General features: G+C 43.0%; 4 protein-coding genes across 9 annotated transcripts in view; 1 reads left to right on the plus strand and 3 right to left on the minus strand.

Annotated features, from left to right (window-relative positions):
* Nucleotides 1-381: 381 nt before the first annotated feature.
* zcchc10 (zinc finger, CCHC domain containing 10) lies at nt 382-3066 on the minus strand. Of its 2 annotated transcripts, XM_067257478.1 has the most exons (5): nt 2996-3026; nt 2821-2910; nt 1882-2043; nt 1394-1438; nt 382-1255 (listed from the first exon to the last, which is right to left on the minus strand). In XM_067257478.1, exons 2-5 carry the CDS (start codon nt 2859-2861, stop codon nt 1033-1035), a joined length of 471 nt encoding a protein of 156 aa, XP_067113579.1. In that variant the 5' UTR covers nt 2862-2910; nt 2996-3026; the 3' UTR covers nt 382-1032. The 2 variants fall into 2 exon arrangements, with proteins under 2 accessions (XP_067113579.1, XP_067113578.1); XM_067257477.1 differs by having other exon boundaries at nt 2821-3066.
* Nucleotides 3067-4061: 995 nt separating this feature from the next.
* zswim7 (zinc finger, SWIM-type containing 7) lies at nt 4062-13161 on the plus strand. Its single transcript, XM_067257830.1, has 5 exons — nt 4062-4181; nt 4753-4774; nt 5227-5329; nt 11028-11132; nt 12260-13161. The coding sequence occupies exons 1-5, from the start codon at nt 4109-4111 to the stop codon at nt 12374-12376; spliced, it is 420 nt and encodes a 139-aa protein (XP_067113931.1). The 5' UTR covers nt 4062-4108; the 3' UTR covers nt 12377-13161.
* Nucleotides 13091-19635, minus strand: adora2b (adenosine A2b receptor). Its single transcript, XM_067257829.1, has 3 exons — nt 19520-19635; nt 18861-19310; nt 13091-15949 (listed from the first exon to the last, which is right to left on the minus strand). Exons 2-3 carry the CDS (start codon nt 19178-19180, stop codon nt 15202-15204), a joined length of 1068 nt encoding a protein of 355 aa, XP_067113930.1. The 5' UTR covers nt 19181-19310; nt 19520-19635; the 3' UTR covers nt 13091-15201.
* An 854-nt stretch (nt 19636-20489) lies between these two features.
* Nucleotides 20490-23864, minus strand: part of specc1 (sperm antigen with calponin homology and coiled-coil domains 1) — a 60228-nt gene continuing 56853 nt past the window's right edge. For all 5 annotated transcript variants that reach the window (XM_067256834.1, XM_067256836.1, XM_067256838.1 and 2 more), the window contains one exon: nt 20490-21564. In XM_067256834.1, the coding sequence (XP_067112935.1) occupies nt 21475-21564 (90 nt within the window). In that variant the 3' untranslated portion in view covers nt 20490-21474. The remainder of the gene's footprint in view (nt 21565-23864) is intronic.

Below are 23864 nucleotides of genomic sequence, written 5' to 3' on the forward strand. Positions count from 1 at the left end.
GGGGAAACGTAATCATGTGATCAAGTCTCAACCAGACATGACGATAACGCTCAGGTGTTTACGTAATTAGGATTCCTCCGTCAGGAGGAAACCTATAGTTTTTGTTAGTATTCCTATTATTATTAAGATTCCTCCTGTAGGAGTAACCCTGTTGTAATTGTTAGTATTTAGGATTTTTCCTTCAGGAGGAACTCTATTGTAATTGTTAGTATTTTTTATTTAGTAATGTATTTGGCAAAACAACTAAAGTTCTCCTTCGTACATACATATATATTATATATATATAATATATATGTACAGTATATATACAATGTATAATCAAATCAGATTCACATTTTGGCAGTTTTCACCACAAAAATGTCACGTTCATGTTAATCACTCCATGTTTCTGTGTACTGCTTTAATGAAAAAATATTTAAATGCAATGATACAAATCGACATCCCATTCAGACACATTACTAAAAAGTTATACACTTCAGCTAAATAAGTTTTTCCAATATTCCAGAAACGAATAAACTTCAAAACATTACTTTTTTGAAATTCCAGTTACAATGTGCATTCAATTAAAATAAAAACGAATTTTCCATCAAAACTCAATTAGCTTTTCATTTAAAGCATTACTTTACAGTAGAAAAATAAGAATTACGTCAATTGTATTAACTCAAACTTTCCCATCAATGTGTAAAACACTTCCATTTTTCTAGACCTAAATTCCTAATTTGGGTAACGCAGAATATGACATCAAACTGAAAAGCAGGTATGACGCTGGACTCAATGTTTTTATAATGGTAAGGGAAGGTACAAAAAGGCTTGACTGCTTGGCATATGTACACCAACCTGACTCTGTCCAGAAAACCCCCTCGCCCCACATACTTGTTACTAAAAGGATCAGATAGATATAGACATGGTAGTGATGGACAGTTGTAGCCTCTGCTTTGCTGCAAGGTTAATATCTGAAATGTTTATCACGCTAATCCATACAAGACGTCTAATAATACATTAAGCCAGGGGAGGGGTTTCAGGAACTATCGTCTATTTCTTCTTTTTCTTCTTCTTTGGTGGGCCTTGGTCTGAGTCATTGTCACTATTTGAGCCAGAGTCTGAACTGGAACTTGAGGAGGAAGAGGAGCTGGAGCTGTCACTACTGCTGTCACTGTCGTCATCCGAGGAACTGGAGGAGTCACTGCTGTCAGACGAGGAGTCACTGGAGGAACTGTCAGAATCACTACTGCTACTACTGCTGCTGTCTTTTGACCTGAAACCAAGCGACAAAACACGCACGGTACACTTGAAGCTGTCCACACAACCAAAAAATTGTCTGTTATACTATGAAATCCAAACAGTAGAAATGTTAACATTTCCCAATAATGTCTAAAAAGAAGGCTTTAGTTACCTTTTCTTTTTTGGTTTTCTCTCAGAGGAGCCTTCTCTTCCTGGACTGTAAATAGATGACAATATAATTTAGTGGATGAGAGATTAAATATTTTTAAGCCAACCAACCTCAGTCAAAATGGAAAATGGCTCCTTCCATCTAGTTCCAAATTATATCACAAGATGGCAGTATTTTACAATTATAGTTTTTTCCTTCATTTATTTGTCTGGACTTATACATTTTCCAAGGCAACTGATGATGGATAGCCTGGCAACGAATACCTGTGGCATCTCCTCTTTGTACATCTACAAGCAAGCATGAGAGCAAATTACTTAATTAACCATATCTATCAATATCCATATATAGGGATAGGGGCATACACTATCCCTTTATATTGTACAAGCATATTCAACACTGGCAGTCACGTATGGTGCCAGTCTTAGCTGTAATGAACCATTCAATAAGAAACAGAGAATATTCCCAGGATTCATTTCATGAAATAAGCTTACCCTGTAATATTGGCCTGCTTATTCTCATTCTCTTTGAGTTTCTTTTTCATCTCTACTGTTCTTGATGGTCTGTGAAGATATTTACGCTTTCCTGAACACTCATATGTCCAGTGGCCAAATTCCAAACACTTCTGACATCGCACATGTTGTTTATTTGCTTCCCTGAAATTAAAAGGACATTAAGTAAGACCATTTTGGTAAACACAATGCTCCATTCAGACATTAAACGTTAGTATTGTTGGTTATGATTTTTAAATGTTAACGCAAGGTCTTGGTACGATCACTGACTAATTTAGACACGTCCTCCTAGACAGGGCCACTGCTAAATTGTGAAGTTCTCTACTAAAGTGGTTCTCAACCTTGGTCCTCAAGTACCCCCTGTCCTGCATGTTTTAGATATTTCCCTGTTCCAACACACCTGATTCAAAGGAATGGTCATTAGCAGGCTTCTGCATAACTAGATAACAACCCATTCATTTGAATCAGGTGTGTTGGAGCAGGGAAACATCTATAACATGCAGGACAGGGGGTACTTGAGGACCAGGGTTGAGAACCACTGCTCTATTACATGAGTACACACTAATATTCGACTTAAAGATGTTTTACCAATCAGACAGCTAGCTAGCAACAATGTGTTACGTTGTTACAGACGTATTTAGTTTCTAGCAGTTGACTATATAGCTATGTAGTAAGCTAGTTAAGTAACTGCAATTTGTTTGCATTCACAGCAACGCAGCGGGAATGGCTAATAGCATATAAGCTAGCTCTAGGTAGTATCAAACATTAGCTATCACACACACTTGCTAACTTAATGTTGAGATTAACTTGTCGAAAGAGTATAATATGTTGATTACTGTAAAACACGTCCAAACAATATTGTGCAAATTAATACTATGTAGCACTACAACAAATGATGAAGAAACACATTTGAGAACTTACGCCTGTCGTCGGGCAATAATTCTGTGCATGGGAGTCGCCATTGCGATTCACTTTCTTCTTCGTTGGTCTGCTGATGCAGATAGCAAAGTTCTAGGCAGAAATGTTGATATCATAAATATTCCGCCTAAGCAAAGGGCTGGGTATCCTTCTGAATTTACAAACGTTTAGGTGTTACCAAAGATTGTAAAAGTTTAATGCTTCAACCTAGGATGAGCAGGGTGATGCCAGCCTCAATAAAAAACATTCACTTCCGGTTTATTTCTTACAATAATTTCAAAATAAAGGTCAGGGGACTTTCTATTTGAACGTCAAAACGTAAAACCTCTTAACATGGGTATGGGAATCATTTCACTATCACATTCACTGATACAGATTTGTACAAAAAAGTGTCTTTGGACCTTTAGTCCTAATGAGTTTACTTTTGTCCATTAATTAGTTATGCTAATGAACTCTTGCGCCACATTAACATGGGGTGAAATTAATTCAGCTGTCAGAATGTGTAATAGGCTATAAGTGGTGTATATATATCAACAATTACATGGCTATTGGAGGGTACTTACTATTATCCATCCATCTTTCATTAAATTCTGAGAGAAACTATTACAACTCTAAATATACCATATATTTTCTGGTCAGGGGGAAAACAGATTTGAGCTTTGGCTATGACATAGAAGAAGAGGTATGTCCAAGTAGAGCCCATACGGTCCCAGAAGAAACCAAACAAAAATCAGACCATTTAAATGAACATCAAAGCTCAAATTGACAACTGTTGTGTGTAGGTGGTAGTTGTTCAAGCTCAAGCATTTATAGAGCATATAGTCAAATGTCAGCTCAGTATTTTCACCATATCAAGATAAAGGAAAATCAAATATTAGCTTTGATGTAGCATAACTTTCTCTTCTTGAAAAAATTATAACCACTCCCCTCAGTTAAAAGACGTTTATTTTTGTGTCATCCGATCTTACGCTGCCATAATGATAACTTGGAGTCAATGTTGACTGCATTCCCCCAGTCTTCTGATTGGTGAAAAACGAATCCAACGTTCTGATTTTAATCAGGCCTATCCTTAATAGTGTGTTATTATCTTGTTTATGCTACTGTAACTATCGTGTACCATACGCCTACGTTTACTTTGAACCGGCCCCTACTTAATATTTTAATACTAATAAAATATACTTTATTTTGAAAAGTTCTCAAGGACTCAACAGGAAAATAGATTCTCCCTCCCGAGTTATTGAAAATGTCGCTCTAGCTAGTTACTGGTTAGTGTTGTGGCCGTGAATGAGAGATGTCCTCATTACCTGCAGTGGCAGAGCAGCTTTTACAAGATATTCAGAAAACATTCCACGAAACGTCTCTAAGTAAGTAGCTAGTGATCAAATGACGTATTCATAAATGTGCATCCTATCGACTCGCTAAACTTATAACTCCGGAGAAAGGACTGTGTTCTGGCCTTACCAGTAGATGGTACTGTTGTATTGCCTCATAACGACAGATGCATTAGGCCCCGTTACCTTACTTACCAAGATCGAATCAATACGTTTTCACTGCTGAGATTTCTGTAGATTTTTGTGTGTACGTATATTGTGGGGGCTGTTCATTGTTTCATTCTGACGTTTGGTTTGACAATTATCCTAAAGGCACCTAGCCGAAGCACACTGCGCCCTCTGGAATTAACTTACCCCAATTATAATAAATGTCTGTTTTAGTGTTACCAAACTCCGCAACAGGCAGGGGAGGAGACATCAACCTGTAACGATATATGTCTCTTATTCTTCATAAGCCTGGTAAACCTACCTGATAATAAACAGGAAATTGCTAATGCATTTTCAATAACTCTATAATCTGTAAAAGCATTTACTAACAACAACTAATAAAACTGAAGAACAAATTAAACACATTTGTTCTCTCTCTCTACCTCTTTTTCGTCAGTTCCTGATGACCTGCTTATTGCGTGAGTATTCTCCCTTGTATATAAACTACAATTTCCACTTTATATTGTTTTTTTATTGACGCAAACTTTCACATCAGTGACACTGAGTCAGTGTTTAATGTAAAAAGGTGGGTGTTTTATTTGGAGGGAGGATGACTTTGCCTTTATACAAGTTGTTTTCCAGAACTGGGACAGCCTCTCCCAGACTTGCCCATGTTAGTGTGGCCTTCCATGAAGATCTTGTGGATGATGTGGCTGAGAGTAAGGGACATTGGGCTCCCCTTCCTCTGTAGCGGTCACTTCCATTGTGATGACTAGGATGATTAGTCAAATCTCAAACCTGACTCCATGTCCTGTTTTACTTGAAAATACCACTTATCTCCATGTCTGTCCTGTATTTAGGCCAAACTCAGTTATATCCAGTTAGAACTGACCTCATGTTTTTAAAGTGCTCTCTCCCTCTCCTGCCCCAGCCTGAGGTTCGTGTTTGGGTCGTGTGCACTGCAGGCCCTGGACCTGGTGGACCAGCGCTCTGTAACCTGTGTCTCTTCTCCCAGTGGAAGAAAAGCCTTCCAGGTCTGGTTCTCCCGACCCACACCGTACTCACCCTCGAACACACACACCCATGTATGGCTCAAGCCAACTCGCCAATCCCAGTTGGCCAAACATTGAGTGAACAACTCTGACCAAATGCAGAATCCCTTTTGGAAAATAACTGCTAGCCTAGTTCTTGAGCTTCTTAACTGGTTCACTGACATTACTCCCTCTCGATGTGTAGTTATCTTACAGTTGACATACAATCTAACTTAAATATTGCACTTAAGACCCAAGGGAACTCCATTCTTCTAGGTATATTGCTGTCATTCCTGTTCAGTGTGGTTGTGGTCACTGTGACCCAAGTTTCCTGGAAACTTCTTCAGGAAGTCTGGGTGCAAACATAGTTTTGTGTAAAAGGAACTAAAAAAACAATGAGCTCTAAAAGTGTATGGTTTCTGTTTGGGAAATAATTCTATTGTGCTTTCATTAATTGTTTCAATCAGTTAGGCCAAAACGGTTTTCAGATGTCCGGTCTCAAACAGTGTTTCAGTTTGAAAGGGAAATCAATGCGACTCTCACTGTACTGTGAAGCACTGGCAGAAGGCATATTCTTTAGAATTCAGTTTATTTCTTCAGTTTAAGCGGCAGGATGTTTTTCATCCAAGAAGTTATAACCAGTAGGTACACAAAACCTTCACATGGCAGAGTTGATGGTCCTCTAAGTGCTAAATAGAGTCCAGTGACAGTTTAATGAGCCTTTCTGGTCGTACTTAGGAGATGGTTGTTGACCTTTTCACCTTGTGCTTCCTGCTTTATAAGCAGGTTGATATTTATGTGGTGACGGAGGTTGAAGCTACACAGTGACTGGCCAGTCTGAGGTTTTCTCCAAGCCGCGTCCTGCCTTTCCACTTTTAGCTTTGTCCTCAAATGATTTAGAGGGCAGCCGGTTAAGTCATCAGTGAGTTATCTTCCAACATTTTAGACCTTACTCAGACTAATTCTTCAGTCTTCCGTCTGAAAAAATAAATAAACGTGTTTTTTGAGAGTCATATCTTACTTCCTTTCTGGTCGGGATTTAAAATGGACGAGGCTATATTGCACAAGCAAAGCTTTTGTTTTCATCCATCCGTACCATCGAAAGATGTTTACATGAAGGCAAAGCATTTGGAGGTCTGAGTGAGTAGGCTATAGGACCGGATAAAGCTGTGGGTTTGGTTTATATGGATGCTGCGCTAATTGGGTCCTGGTTTAGGTTAGCGTGCCTTTTTACAGTCAGGGTGACCATATTTGGGGAGAATCCTGTGATTCAGCTGCAGAAGGCGATCTCATTCATTTAATATCTGGAAGGAAGAGCAGGCTGTATCCTTTTATATTCCTTATGCCTTTTCATTGTCAATTAGAGACGTTGAATATTTTCAATATCATGGTGACACCCCTGCTTCTAATGTCTCACTAAACATAATAATAATAATCACATTTATAATGCACTTTTTATTAACTAAAATCTCAAAGTGCTACAGGTTAAAAACAAGAAAGGGCGAAAAAAAAGAACAACCATGTCGACCAAAAAAGAAAACAGGACAGAATAAAAGAGTCAATCAACCAACGGCTCTGTTAAAAAGGTGGGTTTTGAGGCCACGTTTAAAAGCATCCACAGTCTGTGGTGTCCTCAGGTGATCAGGGAGAGCATTCCACAGACTGGGAGCAGCTGAGCAGAAAGCCCGAACTTCCATGGTCAGTCTCCCACTGAGTGTTCCTGCCTTTCCATTATTCTGCCCTACTTTTAGAATGATCCAAACATACATTTCCATTCACCTCTCATCTGTTCAAGATTCTACGAGAGGATATCTCTTGAAAAGTCGCACTCTCTTTTCTGGGGCCACATCGTCATCCAGAGTAACCGACGCAGATTTCTGGCACTGTCACCTCACCAGCCCATATATCTCTCTCAAGGCTTTTAAGAAATCCCGAAAGAAATTATGGGAACTTTACGGGAAGTTGGTTAGTAAGGCGGACGCAATATCTTAGAAACACTTGAAATAACCTCAGATGGAAAACGTGTACTCTTCTAGTTCCGAGGAAGAGTCTGTGCGGCCGAGCCATGGCTCGTTTCCCGAGAACCTCGCGCACGTCTGCGTAGAACAAAGGGCCTTTCCCTGCTCCTCCAGCTTGATACTAGTTGTTTATCACACCTTGCTCATGGCTTCAGGTGACCTTTTTAGAATGAAAACGGGGGGGGGGGGGGGGGTGGAGTCTGTCTGGTGTTGACGGTGTGGTCCCAGGAACTTTCACATGGAAAAGGTGAAACCAGTTTTTGGGGAAGCTGCTTTTTGAAAGGGCAATTTTAAACATTCATGGCTTGTGAATAATCAATTTGATGGGCAAACTCTGAGTTTGGAGAGAGATTGCTTTTGGTTTGCCTGTTAATCCATAAGTGAGGCGTAAACCATCTACGCACTGTCATGTTTCAACACAGAGATGAGTGACACACATCACAGTTGTTCCTATTAACGTGTGCGAAGGGTGTGTTACGTGCTGCCTTACCTGTTATGCTAATGCCTCCCTGAAAACTATAGATGAAGCGTGTCGTGAATTTAAGACATTTAAACAGCCTTGTCCCCATGGCACCTGAGCACCAGGTTGGGGAGTTGCACAAGCAGGTGTCACACTATGATATTTTTGACACCCTCCACCCGAAGCACCACACACTCCAGTGGGCTGTAGACACACTGTTCACTGTTCACCTCACAATCACATATCTGTCACCATCCATCATGGTCATGTGTCTGTAGTTAACGCCCCCCCCCCCCCCACCACCACCACCACCCCCACCAATAGCAACTTGAACCTTAACCGGAACCACCCCACCCCGAGAGTGGAGTATGGGGTAACCATGACCTTACCCCCCCCCCCCCCCCCCCCCCCCCCACCCCCTGGGCCATTTAGAGGCACTGCTGCTTTCTGAGCCCCTGGTGCTGGCTGGTGGTTTACATTTAGTCATTTAGCAGACGCTCTTATCCAGAGGTTTATAGACAGCGGTGGCATCAGCAGCTTTCAGAAGCATGTTATCATTTCATGGCCGCTGCTCTATAAACCGTACTTCCTGACGGAATGTAAGCAACTGTTCTCTTAGTGACCTTTAAAAGTCTTTATAACACCGTCGGAGGACTACCAATGACCAACAGTTTCTTCACGGCTGTGTATTAATATAAAAACGTTTGCAGATTTGTTTTACTCCTTTTAGCTCCATGTTATGCGTTTCTGGATTGAAACATTTGTGGTAAAATGTGACGAATGGTTTGTACAAAATTGTGAAACGCTGTTCATCCTCCGCTCTGTTGAAAGAAGCAAAGCGTGACTGAAACATGAGCCTTTCATGTCTGTGCGGTGTGTTTTGTAAGACTAGTTTCCGATAAGGGGAACCCAGGTGGAATTATATCCCTCTACATGAATAAAGCCATCAAAACAATTGAGCACACAGCTCTTGAGCATTTTGGTTGGTTTCTAAGGGACATGACTTCCCGCAAAATTCAATTTTCTGCAAAAGCTGGCCACAACTCTGGAGCTCAGAGACTCAAGTTGGGGCTCTCTAAACCTCTTACCGTCAGACCCCGTCCAGCCTGCCCTGTGAGTAGTCCCACGAGGGCCAGCTTTCGTAACAGGACTGAAGCCAGATGTCTGCTTCTGGGAGACCCAGCTCCTGGTTTTATCATCGACAGAGACTGAGAGATATCTCCAGATTTACAGCCTGCCTTTGGATTCCCCTCCCTAGCTCCTGGATATCTGCCAGTGCTGTGGAAGGACACCGTCAGTGAAAGAGAGAGGGGGTTTTGTGCGGGCCGGCACGCTGCTTTGTGGTCGCAGCTATGGCACCAGTGCATGCCAGCTTGGGGGACAAAAAAAAAAACTCCCCCTGATGTGAGCTGGTTTTCAATGACTTAGTCTTCAGAAGCTGGAAGCAGCTCTCCTTGGTTTCTCCCACGACATAGCTCCCCTTGTGGAAAAAGAAAAGGTCATTCTCCACCAACGGTGTGACTTCCGTCTAGGCTCTGGATTTAAATTTTGTTAGTCACCAGAGGAGCGATCTAATACTAGACAAGAATAATGGCCTCATCAAAGAAGTGAAGGTAATCAGTATCAAAGTGTCTCTGAAGCATAGCTACATAGATAGATAGATAGATAGATAGATAGATAGATACAGTTAACATAAACACGTAAACAACATAGGAAATATAAGATTATGTAATGATGAATGAGTGACTTCCCTATCACATTGTGATAGGGAAGTCAGTGAAGCAGTACAGATAATGATAGGCTACAACAGCCGCATCACAAACAGCCTTCTAGTTCATTCCCATGATGATCCTGGCAGCTCTCATTCTGGCCCAGACAGACAAGTTCCTGTAAGACCCAGGCCCCTATAGTCTGGTCTTGACCTAGGCATCCAGTCTTCCTGTCCATTGGCTTTAAATATCACATGACCCAGGAGGCCTTCTCCAGCATGGCCATGTAGGAACCCAACAGCTGCACTGAGAACCAGTTACCCCCTTTGTGTATACCATGTCATGAATACAAGACTGACCTTCACTAATGTGAGTCACGACAGTATTATGCAATCAGTGAAATAGTATGAATATAGCGATGCAGGACATGCTATACAGTAATAATGATGCCATGTTGATTGGGATTAGCATGCACATGGTAAATCCTTCAGTTCTTTCCACATCCAAGGCGAGCCTGTCGTCTGCCTGCCGGGTTCTCTGCTCTCTCCTGCACCACCAGCTCACCTCCTTGTAATTGTCCCTGCCGTGATTCATTTATAATGACGTGTCACTTATTACAAATGAGGTGTTTTATTTTTGTAGGTCACAGCCAAGGTAATTTAGCGAGACTACACGACTGAGAATTTGTCACCCGCAGGAAATAATGGAGCCTGTTCTGCTTTCTTGGGAAGCATTAGTTATGTTGGCACGGCTGACTAATCTTTAGACCTAATATCCCCGTGTGTCATGTGCTGAAGAGCTGAAGTTCAAAAGAGTGCCACACAGTATGGAAAGAGTTGTCGTTGAGTAGAGCGCGAGTTCTTATCACCAAAAGCTATTATATACATTGTGCTCGAACCGATGGGGGAAATATTAAAGAAGTAAGTACTTCCTTTTCTTCCTCAATGTTGTTGAGGAAGCTGCTGATGCACAGGTGAACAACCTCGCCTTCAAACCAGTTCTGTCAAAGGACATGTTTATTATTAAAAGAGGGACAGAGGGAGGGGCGTCAGCGGGTCCTGCTATTCGCGTTCCTGGCGGCGCGGCGAGGGTTTGTGGGACGTGCCGAGGCAGGTTGGAGCACCTCAGGAGATGAGATGAGTGGAGGCTACAAAACCCAAGCTTGTTTCCCTTCATTCCTCTCCATCGACCCCACTTTCCCTGCTCCTCTGCCGTTCTGTGTCGCAGGTGAAAGTTCGAGCTCTGATCTGTCGGGAAAATATAGCACCAGCACCGACGGCATTTTCATACTTCTGATACAGTGTTTTGATCTCGAACTGTAAAGGCGGAGCACAAGCTACATGCATATTTACCACTCTTACTATGCTGTGGCCTGGAATCAGTATTTGGCCTGTTATGCTTTTTCAAGCAAAGCGTAATCCATTGAGGCGCAACCTTAAAAGTGCATGAATCCACATGGCATTGCGCTGGTCCTGTTCTGCCTTTTGACTGGGTCTGTGTGTCGTCCGTGTCAGGTGCTGGGGGGATCAGGGAAGCTGTACACCTGCTTCATCTCCTGTCACTTCTGTCCCTGTCCGGCCTTCGCCTACACAGTGCTCAGGAGGAACGAGAGCCTGCTGGTGAGCACCGTCACACGCACGCACACACACACACGCACGCGTACACAGGGAGCACACTCAGGCCCCATTTGCCCCCTCACGCCCCCATGCCCCTCCCCAGAATAGGCCTGTTTGTTCTGAACGGAACAGATATATTTTAGTCTGCTCTTTGGGAGGGTCTCACCTCGACCCTGCCATTTGTATCATTTAGATTTTTGCTACAAAAGAACCTCGACTTCAACCCTGGATATCAGCATGACCTAGTCCCCGGAGGAATAGGCTAAAATCAGCCTGAGAAACCGAGAGCTGCAGCCGACCCAGAAGACCCTCTCCTTTTGCTTCGGCAGAACATAAATCCAATTTCTGTAGAACTACGTTTTCCAAAAGACCCAACTACGTTTCCCAATATTCTTCATTTACTTGCACTGTTTATCCAGCAGCGGTGGTGTGTGTTTTCTGGAGAAGGTTTCGGGTCAGATTTATACCCATTTATCCTAGATGAGGGTCATAAACCAAAGCCAGAAGCCCTTAAAGCGTCATCGACTCAGATTCCATTAACCATGTTACTGCCCCCCCCCCCCCCAAACCCCCCCCCCCTCCCTCTCTCCCAGGGCGCACTGGGTTGATAAAGCCAGACTAGGGTCTCACTCCCCACCCCTCCAGAAGTAGGGCGTGTGCTGCCTGCTGTTGGACTGCTGGGGTTTTTTCTCATGCAGCCTGTGGTTTGTTGCCGACTGGCCTGCCGCAGCCTGTTCTCTCCCATAGCTGAGCGAATCAGCACACTCACTCCACTCTGCTCTGCACCCTCTTTGCCCTCACGTCGTTTTAGTTCGGTGAAGTGCATCTGCGTGAAAAATGTGAATGCACGCTCATGTTGTGGCGGCACATTCGTTTTCAACGGATGTAATAACGACTTGTAGAAAACAAGTATATTACCGGGGCATCCGTCGAGATGATGGCATCCGTCGAGATGATGGCATCCGTCGAGATGATGGCGATAAGCTTCGGCACAAACTAGTTTGAACTTGCGCTCACACGAAACCCCCACACACGTACTTTGGTCACTAACCCTCGCTATCTCTACCCCCCACACTCACACATCATGCTTGGGAGACAACGTAACAGCATTCTTCTTTTCGCTCTGGCAGTGTAAGCACATTCTGGCGTCCTACCTGAGCCAGGCCATGGGAGTGTCCCGGCTGGAGGTGTTGTCTGACCAACAGATGTCCCTCATCCTGTCTGGGGGAGCTAGCCCGGAGTCCTAGTCCTCCAGACTGCTGCTGTACATACAGGACTGAACTACCACACATGCAGGACTGACCTACCACACATGCAGGACTGACCTATCACACATACATGACTGACCTACCACACATACATGACTGGTCAACCACACATACATGACTGACCTACCACACATACATGACTGGTCAACCACACATACATGACTGACCTATCACACATGCAGGACTGACCTACCACACATACATGACTGACCTATCACACATGCAGGACTGGTCAACCACACATACATGACTGACCTATCACACATGCAGGACTGACCTATCACACATGCAGGACTGACCATGGATGGCGGACGTGATGGCCTCCTCTTATCGGGCTCGTGTGAAGACGTCAGAGAACTATGGGAACGCTGCTGTGGTTGTATGGTTTTGAACTTGTCTCTCAGACTCTTGCAGATGTGTTGTTCTGAGTGTTTTGTTCTTGGTCATTGGCCAAAGAATGTACGTACATCTGTTTCACTGAGTGTGTGTTGCTTCACTTTGCGTTTCCTCTTATCTGAACTCAAGTTTGTCACTTTGTCTATAGGGAACAATAACATTATATAAAAACCTAAGTGTGTTTCTCTGAAAACCAAAATGACATGTATTTCCCAAGCATGTATGTGAATTTAGTTGGATTTGGCTGGTACAGCTATGTGAAAGACTGTCTATTAACAATATAAACATTTGTGTATAATTTTTATATAAACAGTTTTTATTAACAAAATAATTCACCATACATACTGATTTTATGTTAAATAGCAGTATTGGTTTACAGTTGTAATCAGTTGAGTAAAATAATATTTATTGAGCAGGGATGTAACATCATTGTGACCAGTGGTTTGTTAATTAGTGGCAAAACTGTACAAACACTTGTACAAATGTGTGAGAATGAAAGGCAGAATTACTGAATTTACATCAGCTTGTTTTTGCATGGTTCTTTGTAAACCACTGAAAGGCAATAGTCTGATATCACTTACTGGTTTTAGAAGCTTTAACATCGATAGTTTCTCTATACTTATGTAACACTGTAATGAATACAATGCAATGTCAGTGTCTGCAGTAGAATGTTCTTGAAGTTTAGCACACCTTTTTTAGCCCTTGAGTTTTTTTTGTTGAGTTGGTATATAAGGTGAATAAGTAACACATTAACAATGACAAATGAAATACTGTAGTTGTTGCATCCCCAGTGCTTGATGCTTTCCACATAAAAAGTTGACATTAAAACACCAGTCAACAGCAACACAGAAGCAAGAGGCATGTTGAAATATTTAGATTTGACTAAAATATTTTTCTAAAAACAAATATGTATGTTCATGTTTTGACAGTGCAGCACTGGCTCCTTTTGTTCATGGAATTTTCAAATGGAATGGAATTACGTCAAATGCAGGTCTCTCTCTTGACCTCAGGTGAACATCACAGCCAATTCAATCTCAAGTAGTCACTGCTTCAAAGCATACAGTACACGATACTGACCATCACACCCAGAAAACAAGTGCAGCAGCATCCGTTAAGACGACAAACATCATTTACCGATTCACGCCGGAGGTGTGACATACAAGATTTTCCGAAATGAACATAAAGTCATTTCCCCTTTCGCAAACATGAGAACCTCTAATCACGCTGCTGTTCCTCATTGAACTTGTTTACTGTGGTTGGCAGTCTCAGCTGCTATGGTAGCCTGGGGGGAGGGGTGCTTAATCTTCCCCTCGGCCGCCCAAGCCGCCATGGCGTGCTAACCTGATACGGGGGCGACTGTCAGAGTTTCTCCTTGAGTAGACCTCAGTTTCTCCTGTCAGTTCAAGAGAATGTTGTCGCAGTTGACAGTTCATGAAGATGACTGCCAGTGGTGGTTCATGCCAGCTGGGTACTCCACGCCCTGGGAGTCCGTCTGGGTTAAGAAAGGGGGGGGGGTAGTCACTGACACATTGTCTAAAGGACATATGACTGTAGTTTGAGTCAGTCGGCATTTCAAATAATTAGGCTTTGAATGGTGACGAAAGATACATTTCATTCATTTGCCACAGGTCCAAACCTTTATTCTCTCTGAACTACTGTTTTTCACAGCACGGTCAAGCTTCCCATTATGTAGGCCTGTTCCTGAGTTTTCCAGGAAACTCTAGAGATATGAAGTGGTCCACCTTTCTAGTGTCTCATCCTCTCCATAAACAGTTTGCTGATGTTGCAGTCATAAACGGTTCCTGCTTACATTTTTCCATTTGCAGTTTCCTCTGCAGTATGTCTGTTTCTTCTATAAGAACATTGCTATTGGAGTCCATCAAAACCCAAGTACAGTGCAACCAACGTAGGTTTTCATAATGTGGTTTTGTCTTTCCATTCCCAACTACATCAAAATAAATAAATTGTTCAGACACTAAATGCTATACACTTAACACATTGTTTTCCTCAAAATTAAGGCTTCAGAAAGGAGTGTTTGAGTTGCAATGACATGCGTAGGAATGATAAATAAAATCCTAGCAATGAATTCAAACATTGCAATTGGATCGATTTCACAGTCCTGCAAATCCAGTTAGATTCAGCTAAATAAAATACAAAATAATCCTTCACAACATGAAAAGTACTAGCTACAAATGCATTTCCCCAGCTGACCACTGATACTCCACGGAATTTATAAATAACTGTCCACATTCAAGGCATATTGGAAATTCCTCAATGCATGTTATATGGAATATACCCCTTTTGTTCTGTAAACATATCTATCCTTACTGAAAATAGCATTCAAAAATAAAACACAAGTTAAGACAAATAGTGTTGGGGGGGATTCTAACCCGCATCACAGCACCCCCCTAGAGTAACGGGTCGATAGTCATGTGAATCTGGTCCTTATTCCGCCTGCTGCCATTGGAGCTAAGGTAGAGGTCCTCCCTGCGGCACAGGAAGTGGCGCGTCAGGATCTTGCGGAAGGTGTTGCGGAAGTCCTGGATGCGGTAGGCGTAGATGATGGGGTTGACGGCCGAGTTGGCGTGCGACAGCATGATGGCCACGTACATGACGAAGGGCGACTTGTCCAGGTCGCCGTAGAAGAGCGTCAGGCAGTTGAGGATGTGGACGGGCAGCCAGCACAGGGCGAACAGCCCCACGATGATGGAGAGCGACTTGGCGGCGCGGATCTCGCGCTGCAGCAGGCTGCGGTGGGGGCTGCTGTCGCCGTTGCCCACGCACTTGAGCTCGATCTGCCGCAGCTGCTTGCGCGCCACCGTGAAGATCTTGGCGTAGATGCCCAGCATGATGAGCAGGGGGGGGAGGACACAGCCGAAGAAGTTGAAGTAGACCATGTAGTGCATGTCCACCACGCTCTCAAACATGCAGGCGAGCTGGCAGCTCTTCAGGAAGTGTCGCTCCCCCTCCCGGCCAATCAGAGGGCACTGGTCGGAGGCGTTGTCCGACGGGACGCTGGCGTTCTCCGGGAGCGGGGCGCATGCTTGCTCCTTTAGGTTCCAGCCCAGGAAGGGGATGAGGCCAATGATGAAGGATAGGATCCATAAAATGGCGATGATCTCTCTGGCCCTTTTGCCTGTCACCAGCTCCCTGTACCTGGAGAGCAGGACGGAGAGGAAGATCAATGGACATCCTTTCTTATGACTCTGTCCACCAATGAAATAGACTTTAATATCACACCTCACAATGCGTTTTATGAGCACGATACCAGAGAACTGGTTGCAGCGAAGCCATTACTACTATCAGCATCCTGTTCTCTGTGTACACTCTGATCGTACATCCTGTTGGATGACGGCGAGCCCTGTATAAAACACCTGGCATCATCGCTTCCATGGCTATTATCCATCTTAATCCAACATGTTTTAGAACCTATAAATGAACAACTCCAATATAGTAATGGATATAGCTAAGTCACTGCCCACACTGTTCAAACAAACTTTTTCTCAACCTTTATCAACATACTGAGGGAAGTACAATGGCAGATAGTTGTCAGTGATACTCATGACATTATATCTTCATGCTTTCCCCAGGCAGAGATTTTAATACGCGCTTGTTCCAGGGGGGCTAAGATGTGGCATCCGCCGATCCATATCTCTCTCATCAACGTTGAACTCCCCTCTCCGACAGAGCGGGCGGAATTCCGATCTGCGAGAGCCACTGAATGGACGGCTAAAAGGATTAGTTCTGGCATTACGGCAGCAGACTGGCATCTCTCTCTCCTTTCTTCTTCTCTCTCTCCCTCCCTCCCTACACCCCCCCCCCTCCCCTCCCCCTCTCTAACCCCTGTGTTCCTGTGCTTCCGCTGGGGGGGGCACCTCTGCCAGCCTGCAGACCACAAGTGGAAATGGAAAACAATATCCGCTTTGACACACATAGGTGTCCACGGCTCAGCTTCGGTCTCAACACAACAGGCGGTGGGAGCAATCCTGAAAACCCAACGCGACGTAGACGTTCATTTGCATGCAAGTACGCAAATACACCACTCTAAAGCGCCAGTCTCACTCTCACAGGTATGAAAACAAAGAGCTGGAGTCAAGTATCTCTCTCTCTCTCTCTCTCTCTCTCTCTCTCTCTCTGACTTAGAATGCAAAGTGAGCTCTGGATGGCAGGGAAAGCCCCGGAAGGTACAGACCTTTTAGGAACTTGGATTATTGGACAGGTTATTGGATTGTCTTCCCAGCAAAGACTGGTGGTGTGAAGGAAACTAAAATAGCCCCAAGGTCTTGTTCTGGGAAACATGCAAAGGAAAGCAAGCTTCTGAAGCGAGACTGAGTCAGGCAGAACCCCCTGGAACATCTGGACCTTCTCTTTCACTTCCAGTAAAGCCAGCTGTGAAAACAGTCGGCACCAAAAGACAACCGACCTCCCTGAGGATTCCGACCCTGCCAAACACATGCATGAGTGCATTTCCACCCAAATGTCTGTGCGTGTGAACACGCCACCAAAAACACCAACACACAGACACTGAAAGTGACATTCTCACAAACACACACATTAGAAACAACCGTCCTCATCAACAGAGCTGTCGTGTATGGCTATATCTGGGCGCGGACGTGAACCCCTTTCAATTCCGTTTTATGTATGAATTGGCTCTGAATAGACCTGATGTATAACAAATTGAAATAACCTATTAATATTCACACTCGCTTAATCTTAAAGATGAAGTGTACTAGGTACTAGAAGGAAAACAACTGTAGATTGAAAAACACAAGTTGTCAAACACCCACAGACGCATTAGACCCAGGTGGCGACAAAGAAATAAACAAGTCTAATCTCTTAATTTGCCTTCTATAAAAAACACCAGCTGGAAGCGTAAAGCACCTTGCTGGTTGAGGGCCTCTAGCAGCTTGATCTCTCGGGTCTTCATGTGGTCTTTGTCATGTGGTCACAGCCACTACTGACCACTGCTGTGTGTGTGGTCACTGAATCAATACAAGGACACACTGGAGCTAGGTATTGAGCCATCCATTATATCACTGATTTATGCACCTTTTAAAGTGATTCAATCAATCTGCCTCCACCAGACACTTTGCCTTTGAAGATGAGTAGAGAAGGGATGTAATTATGTTAGGCTCATCTATCTAAGGCTAAATCTGATTACGTACTTTTTTTTAATCACACAATACATTTAACCTCTAAAAGCAGTCAGTGATAGTCCAGAACTTATAGTCCAAGTTTTTGCAGTCTATAAGCAATTTCCCCCAAAACAAAAACATTACTTTTCAAATAACAGTGGTGTTCATTAGAAATGTAATCTAATAACAATAATAGATTTTATTGTAATGCACTCTACATTTGAAGCAAATCCCAAAGTGCCACAGTTAAAGATTATAAAACGCAAGGTAAGAACATCAATATGAAATACAAATAGATAATGCAACCTCGATAATCTAGGCTAACATCATCTCTTGAAATGATCAGCGAACAGCAGCCTATGCCTGCCTATAAGATTAAACAAGGACACATGTTATTTTTAATCAAGGACAATCATAATAGGATTATCTGTTTAAGCTTGATTTATTTACTAAAATAACCTCCCTTTAGGCCCGTTTTATATCAGGCGTATATGTACACAGTGTTTAATCGAGTTTACTGCCCTCATTAGAAACTGCAAGTGGCAGCTCGGATCTAAGATGGATTCGAGAGACCGCAGATAGAGTGCGGCTAGTTTGGTTAAACGTTTTAGATCAACACTTGTATTATTGTTTTTGTTGATTTTATGTAAAGCACTTTGAGCTGCAATTCTTGTATGAAAAGTGCTATATAAATAAAGTCTTACTTACTTACTTCCCCCCCCCCCCTGTTGTTGATCAACCAATTATATTGATTTAAATTGTACATCCCAGACCATTGAACAACTGACCAAAAGTCAGCTGAACTGTCGTTTGCATTGAGATTGATCCATCTGATTACAGACAGTTCAATGATATTTACTTGCCTGCAGTGACTGGAATAAGTGAGTAAGTTGATTTAGTTGAGTGATAGAAAGACTACACAAATTGCTTACCTTAGAGGGATCTTAACGGCCAGATATCTGTCAATTGCAACAGCAAGAAGGCTAAATATCGAGCTTTGAGTCAGTACCAAAACAAAGCAGGCGAGGAAAAGGCATCCGTAGAAGTCCAAACAGATACCGATGCTTATAGTTATGGCAAAAGGGATGGCAAGACAACCAACCAAAATATCGGCTACTGCCAAGGACACCAAAAAATAGTTCGTAGCGTTTTTCAGAGTGGTATTGATTGCGACAGCCCAGCAAACCAATACATTGCCGGATATGGACAAAACAGCAATTATTAATTCAATTACTACATAGTACATATTCATCTCAGCAATATTCTGCACAATTAAGTCGCTGGTGAGAAGAGTATCACGGGGACAGGGTCCAAAGAGGCAATGAAGTCTTTTTGAAGTAATCCAAGAATATTCCCAAAATGTGATTTGCAAAAACCGCCATCTGTCAAATCAGAGGAAAAAGTTAGTGTTTCGTTTTTCCGTGATGTACAAAAACCTTTCACCGTGTCAAAGCAATGTTTAACAGTGCACTTGATTACTGACAATGTGTCCCTCCCCAAGGTGCAACCAAAACTAGATAATTGGCTAATGCATTGAATGTTGATGTATATAGTATTATCGGTGAACAAATAAACATTTTGCATGACTTACCCCTCTTGGACTTGTTGGCTACTTAATGGCTACTCAAGGACTTGTTGCCTACTTAATTCCTCGACCGTTCCGACCCTGGGTGCTCGTGAGTATGTTGCGGTCGTTGGGAGAGTGTCTTAGAACTCCCTCTACACATGGGTTTTCAAGTACAGAAAATACACGACTTAATAGCCACGCCCCTACTGAAAGATAAGCAACGTTTCATACATAAATTCTTAAACATTCTTACTCAGGCTTGCGTCGCGGCTTGTGCGTATTTACGCGCCGCTGAAATGGGTCTAACAACGTAATTACATGCGGTCAGATTAATGTTGGCTTGTTTTTGTAGCACCTCGCTGAAGGCAACAGCTGTGTTTCATTACACGACTGGGGCTAGGCCAGCACTTCTGTCTGTATGTGGTATTTCTTTCCTGTCTGAATGGCCATGAAGGATAGCTATTTTAAATGGTGGGCATCTGACAAGATTTATTAAATGTAGATATTCAATCAATAATGGCACCAGCAGTGTGGCATTTATATAAGAACCCACGAGAGAAAGAATGATCATCTGCAGCCTCGAAAACAAGACAAACACACCTTATACCCTCCTCTTTCCATGCAGAAATGTTTTCCCAGACAGACACTTAATAGGCTTTCTGGAAAACCAATGAAAATTTGTACTGGTGCATTTCTTCAGTTTACAAGAATTCTGGATCTGAGGGATATAGGTCCTATGTTGAGGATTTACGTTAAATCCATGCGGTTAACTGCATATTCCAGGATAATGTCAGTGTTCTCTTCCTGTTATACAATTAACTTTAACGTTTTCTGGCACGTTGCACCAATTCCTAACCATTTGTTGTCCTTTAAGAAAGTTAAAGTTATCTGTGTCAGTGGGAGTTTGTAGTGAAAAACAACCGATTTTTAACGTTTTTGTACTTCAGCAGCTGATAAGAGTGAAAATGAACGTTGATGAACAACAAAAGCTTGTCAAAACTTTATTCAACAATAACCATCTGCTACTTAGATGGGACATCAACCCCTTCAAGCACATGTCAGAGGCCGGTAAATAGAAAACGTTCAATTTCCTGCATTATTTTTACATTTCTTAGAACATTCCGTATGTAAATAAATAAATAACACTTCTGTCTGTCTGAGGCAGCTGAACATGGATGGTTGTCTTCATACCACATACCACAGACTATATAAAGTGTCCCAGCCCATACAATGAAATGTAATTGACATCTTCAGCATGGTATTACTTTATACATGTAGTGTTTTACTGATTCACTTAAGAACTATGACATAGTAATAGTGCTGTCTAAAAACAAAAAGGACTGTATGAGGGAGGACACATTATAAAGTGGTTGGCCCTGAACCATTCAAACAGCTACACATTCTGTATCAATATTTTGTGGGAAAATAGTGTATATCTGGGAAGACTGTCAGGAGCAACGCGTAGCTACTGAGGTGTTTTCAATTCATAGGTTGTGCAGCATCACCGATAACACCTTGACTCCAGACCATGATATGTAAATGCTTCTTATTCAGAGACATTTCCTCCTTTCAAAGTGGCCTTCCAAATAATAACTGGACTTTAACCGAAAACTCAAGAAGCAGTTCCAGCATTCCTTTTTGTACATACTAAGTGCCAACAACAAAAGGTTGATATTAATGTTAGTGTATCCCGACTGCTGTGAACTCCTATAGCATTTACACACTGTAACATGATAAAGGAGCTAGCAAACAGCAACTCCAAGCAAGTTCAAACCTCAGAAAAATCACTGGAGGGTTCCTATTAATATTGCATGGGATGGTGGAGGGGGGGGGGGGGGGGGGGGGAGGTCATCACTCTGTATGGAGAAGGGCACGGTAAAACTTCATGTTGAAAAAGAGGGGTTGAGGGGGAGGGGGGGGGGGGGATACTAGGCAGAAAGTGCTGCGGTGCCTTCCTCTTCCTCCACGTCCACCCCTGGTCAGGTCTCAAAGTACTTGTAGATCTGGGAGACGTACTGCATGACGCTCTGCCAGTCTGGTCTGTCTGTGTGCATCAGCTCATCAATGTCCTGTGGGGCACGAAAACACACGCGCGCGCATGCGCACACACACACACACACACACACACACGTACACAATAGTAATATTGTCAGTCCAGTGGAGGAGCTGGAACACATTAGATGCATATCAAGTATTTGAATGGCATAAATTCAAAGCCTACAATAAATAATAAATACTGAAAGTTATTGTTTTCCATCATATACAATTCTGACTCTATATCATCGGGTTCAAGTATTGGGAGTGTGTGAGTTGTGGGGTGTGCTCTTGGGTAGGCTATTCAAGCCATCCATCTAAGCAGACAGAGACTTCCCAGAGACACAGCCAGGCTATTACAGGCTACAGGTTAGGGATCAGCGTCACAGAAGCTTGCCCGAGGTCAGCTTTACATAACCGCCTTAATGAGAAACCAGGGACAGTCACGTGTCGTTCGGTGGACCACACGTAGGCAATCTCCTGTCTGGACAAATATGAGAACCAAAGACAGTGGCTATCTGGGACCGCACGTACGCTCAAAAGCTATACGCAGCTTATCAAAACATAAATATGAGTAAGATAACGCATATTTCCACATAGACTTGGACCGCGCGTACGAACATGTTGGTGATATAGTGACACTACCTGGAGGAATAACTATTTACTTCGTTCGAGGCATTGCTTGCCCCCACAGACTTTACGTTTGCACAGTGCACCTTGATGCGCGCTATATTGACTTATATGATTCTTTGTTTTTACTGATAATTCTGGACGCGCTTCAGGTTGTTTCAGGTTGTCAGTTCCAAACGTTATGCAGACGTTTAAAGGGGTATAGGCTATCTACTCGTTCAACATGCGTAGGTTTTTGTAGCTTACGCAAAATGTAAACCGATTGGCAGGATTTCACTTTTCTACGTATGCCAACATATATTGGCCCGAAGCGCTCCGAAGAAGCTCTTAGCGCTAAGAAGCTCTTAACGAGTCTGGGAAACGCGGCCATTATTTTTTGGGTTAGCTCATAAAGCCTGTACTGGGAGAATTTTCGGCAGTGTAATCTTGACCAAAACTTCAGTGAGGTCGGATGTGCCCTAACTTCACGTTTACCCTGACATGCCATGGAACCGCAGTTATGTGACTGTGTCTGGTAAACGGCAGACTTGAAGTGAACCACATATTCCCATTACATTCACATTAAAACCGCCTGCAATGGCCGATTTCCATTACGGGTTTTTTAACTCCCAGCCCATTAGAACTTAATGCTCCCTGAGGTTAGTGTGCCCTTAAAACACTTTCTCATGGAGTCATTTGAACATTTCAGCGGGTTTAGGAGAAGGCAAACCTCCAAGTACACATCAGACCCCAGTGTTTCCCCTATGACTACCGGCACAAAACACTGGCCTCTGAGTACAAGGTTCTAAAATACATTGGTAAACTGAGGAATGTAGGACAGGGATGACACTGTCAACTTCGCTTAGAATCCAGAGGACCACTGCACTGCACTAGTGTCTGCACATACAGAACACTGTACAAGTGTATCTACACCCATGCACTAGTAGCAACCCCCTTCTGAGCTAGAGAAGTCCACATAGTTCTAGCTCAATGTAATACACCTACCTAGGGGTATGAATAAACACCAAGTCTGACTGTCAACAGCCAGATTGTTCCATCTGGCTGCAGGGTTTGAGATGTCTCGAGAGCCTGATTAATCCTCCAAGTCTAAAACCTTGTTTCAGTTTGTGTGTGTGTGTGTGTGTGGCTTGTGTGCAAAGTCGAATGAACCCAGAATCTGATTATGGAGTCAACAACCACCAAAGTCATCAAGCTGCTGACAGTCCTTTTCCTAACACTTCAAACCTGACCCTGGCTGAACCCGGCAAATGACACCCCAGAAGCCGACATTTACATTATCACCTGGAAATTGGTGTAATCAGTATAAAGTAAACCCTACCTTCCTTCATCAAAAATGTGGAAGCTGTTATACCACTTGTGTCACTAGTATGCCTGATTTCCCACAGAAACTAGGTACCTCTCTGTCTTCCTCTCCCTCATTCATCCTCCCTCTCACCCCCACCTCCCACTCTCCATCTTTCTTTCTTTATCACAATCACACACACACACACAGCTTTTGTACCTACAGTAGACAGAATATTGACTTTTGGGGCACATTTTCACCGAAGCAGACATGATGACAAATGACAATGCCAAGAACTAAAAGTTTGCCTTGACTCAGGACACATAAAATCCTAGCACACAGAGTACACATAAAAAGCTGACGTTTGAAAAATGGTTCATTCACCCAAATATATTAAATCAACACAGAACTCTGCCTTCCACT

The sequence above is a fragment of the Osmerus mordax genome, chromosome 19 (assembly GCF_038355195.1).
Source record: "Osmerus mordax isolate fOsmMor3 chromosome 19, fOsmMor3.pri, whole genome shotgun sequence".
Classification (NCBI taxonomy): Eukaryota; Metazoa; Chordata; class Actinopteri; order Osmeriformes; family Osmeridae; genus Osmerus; species Osmerus mordax.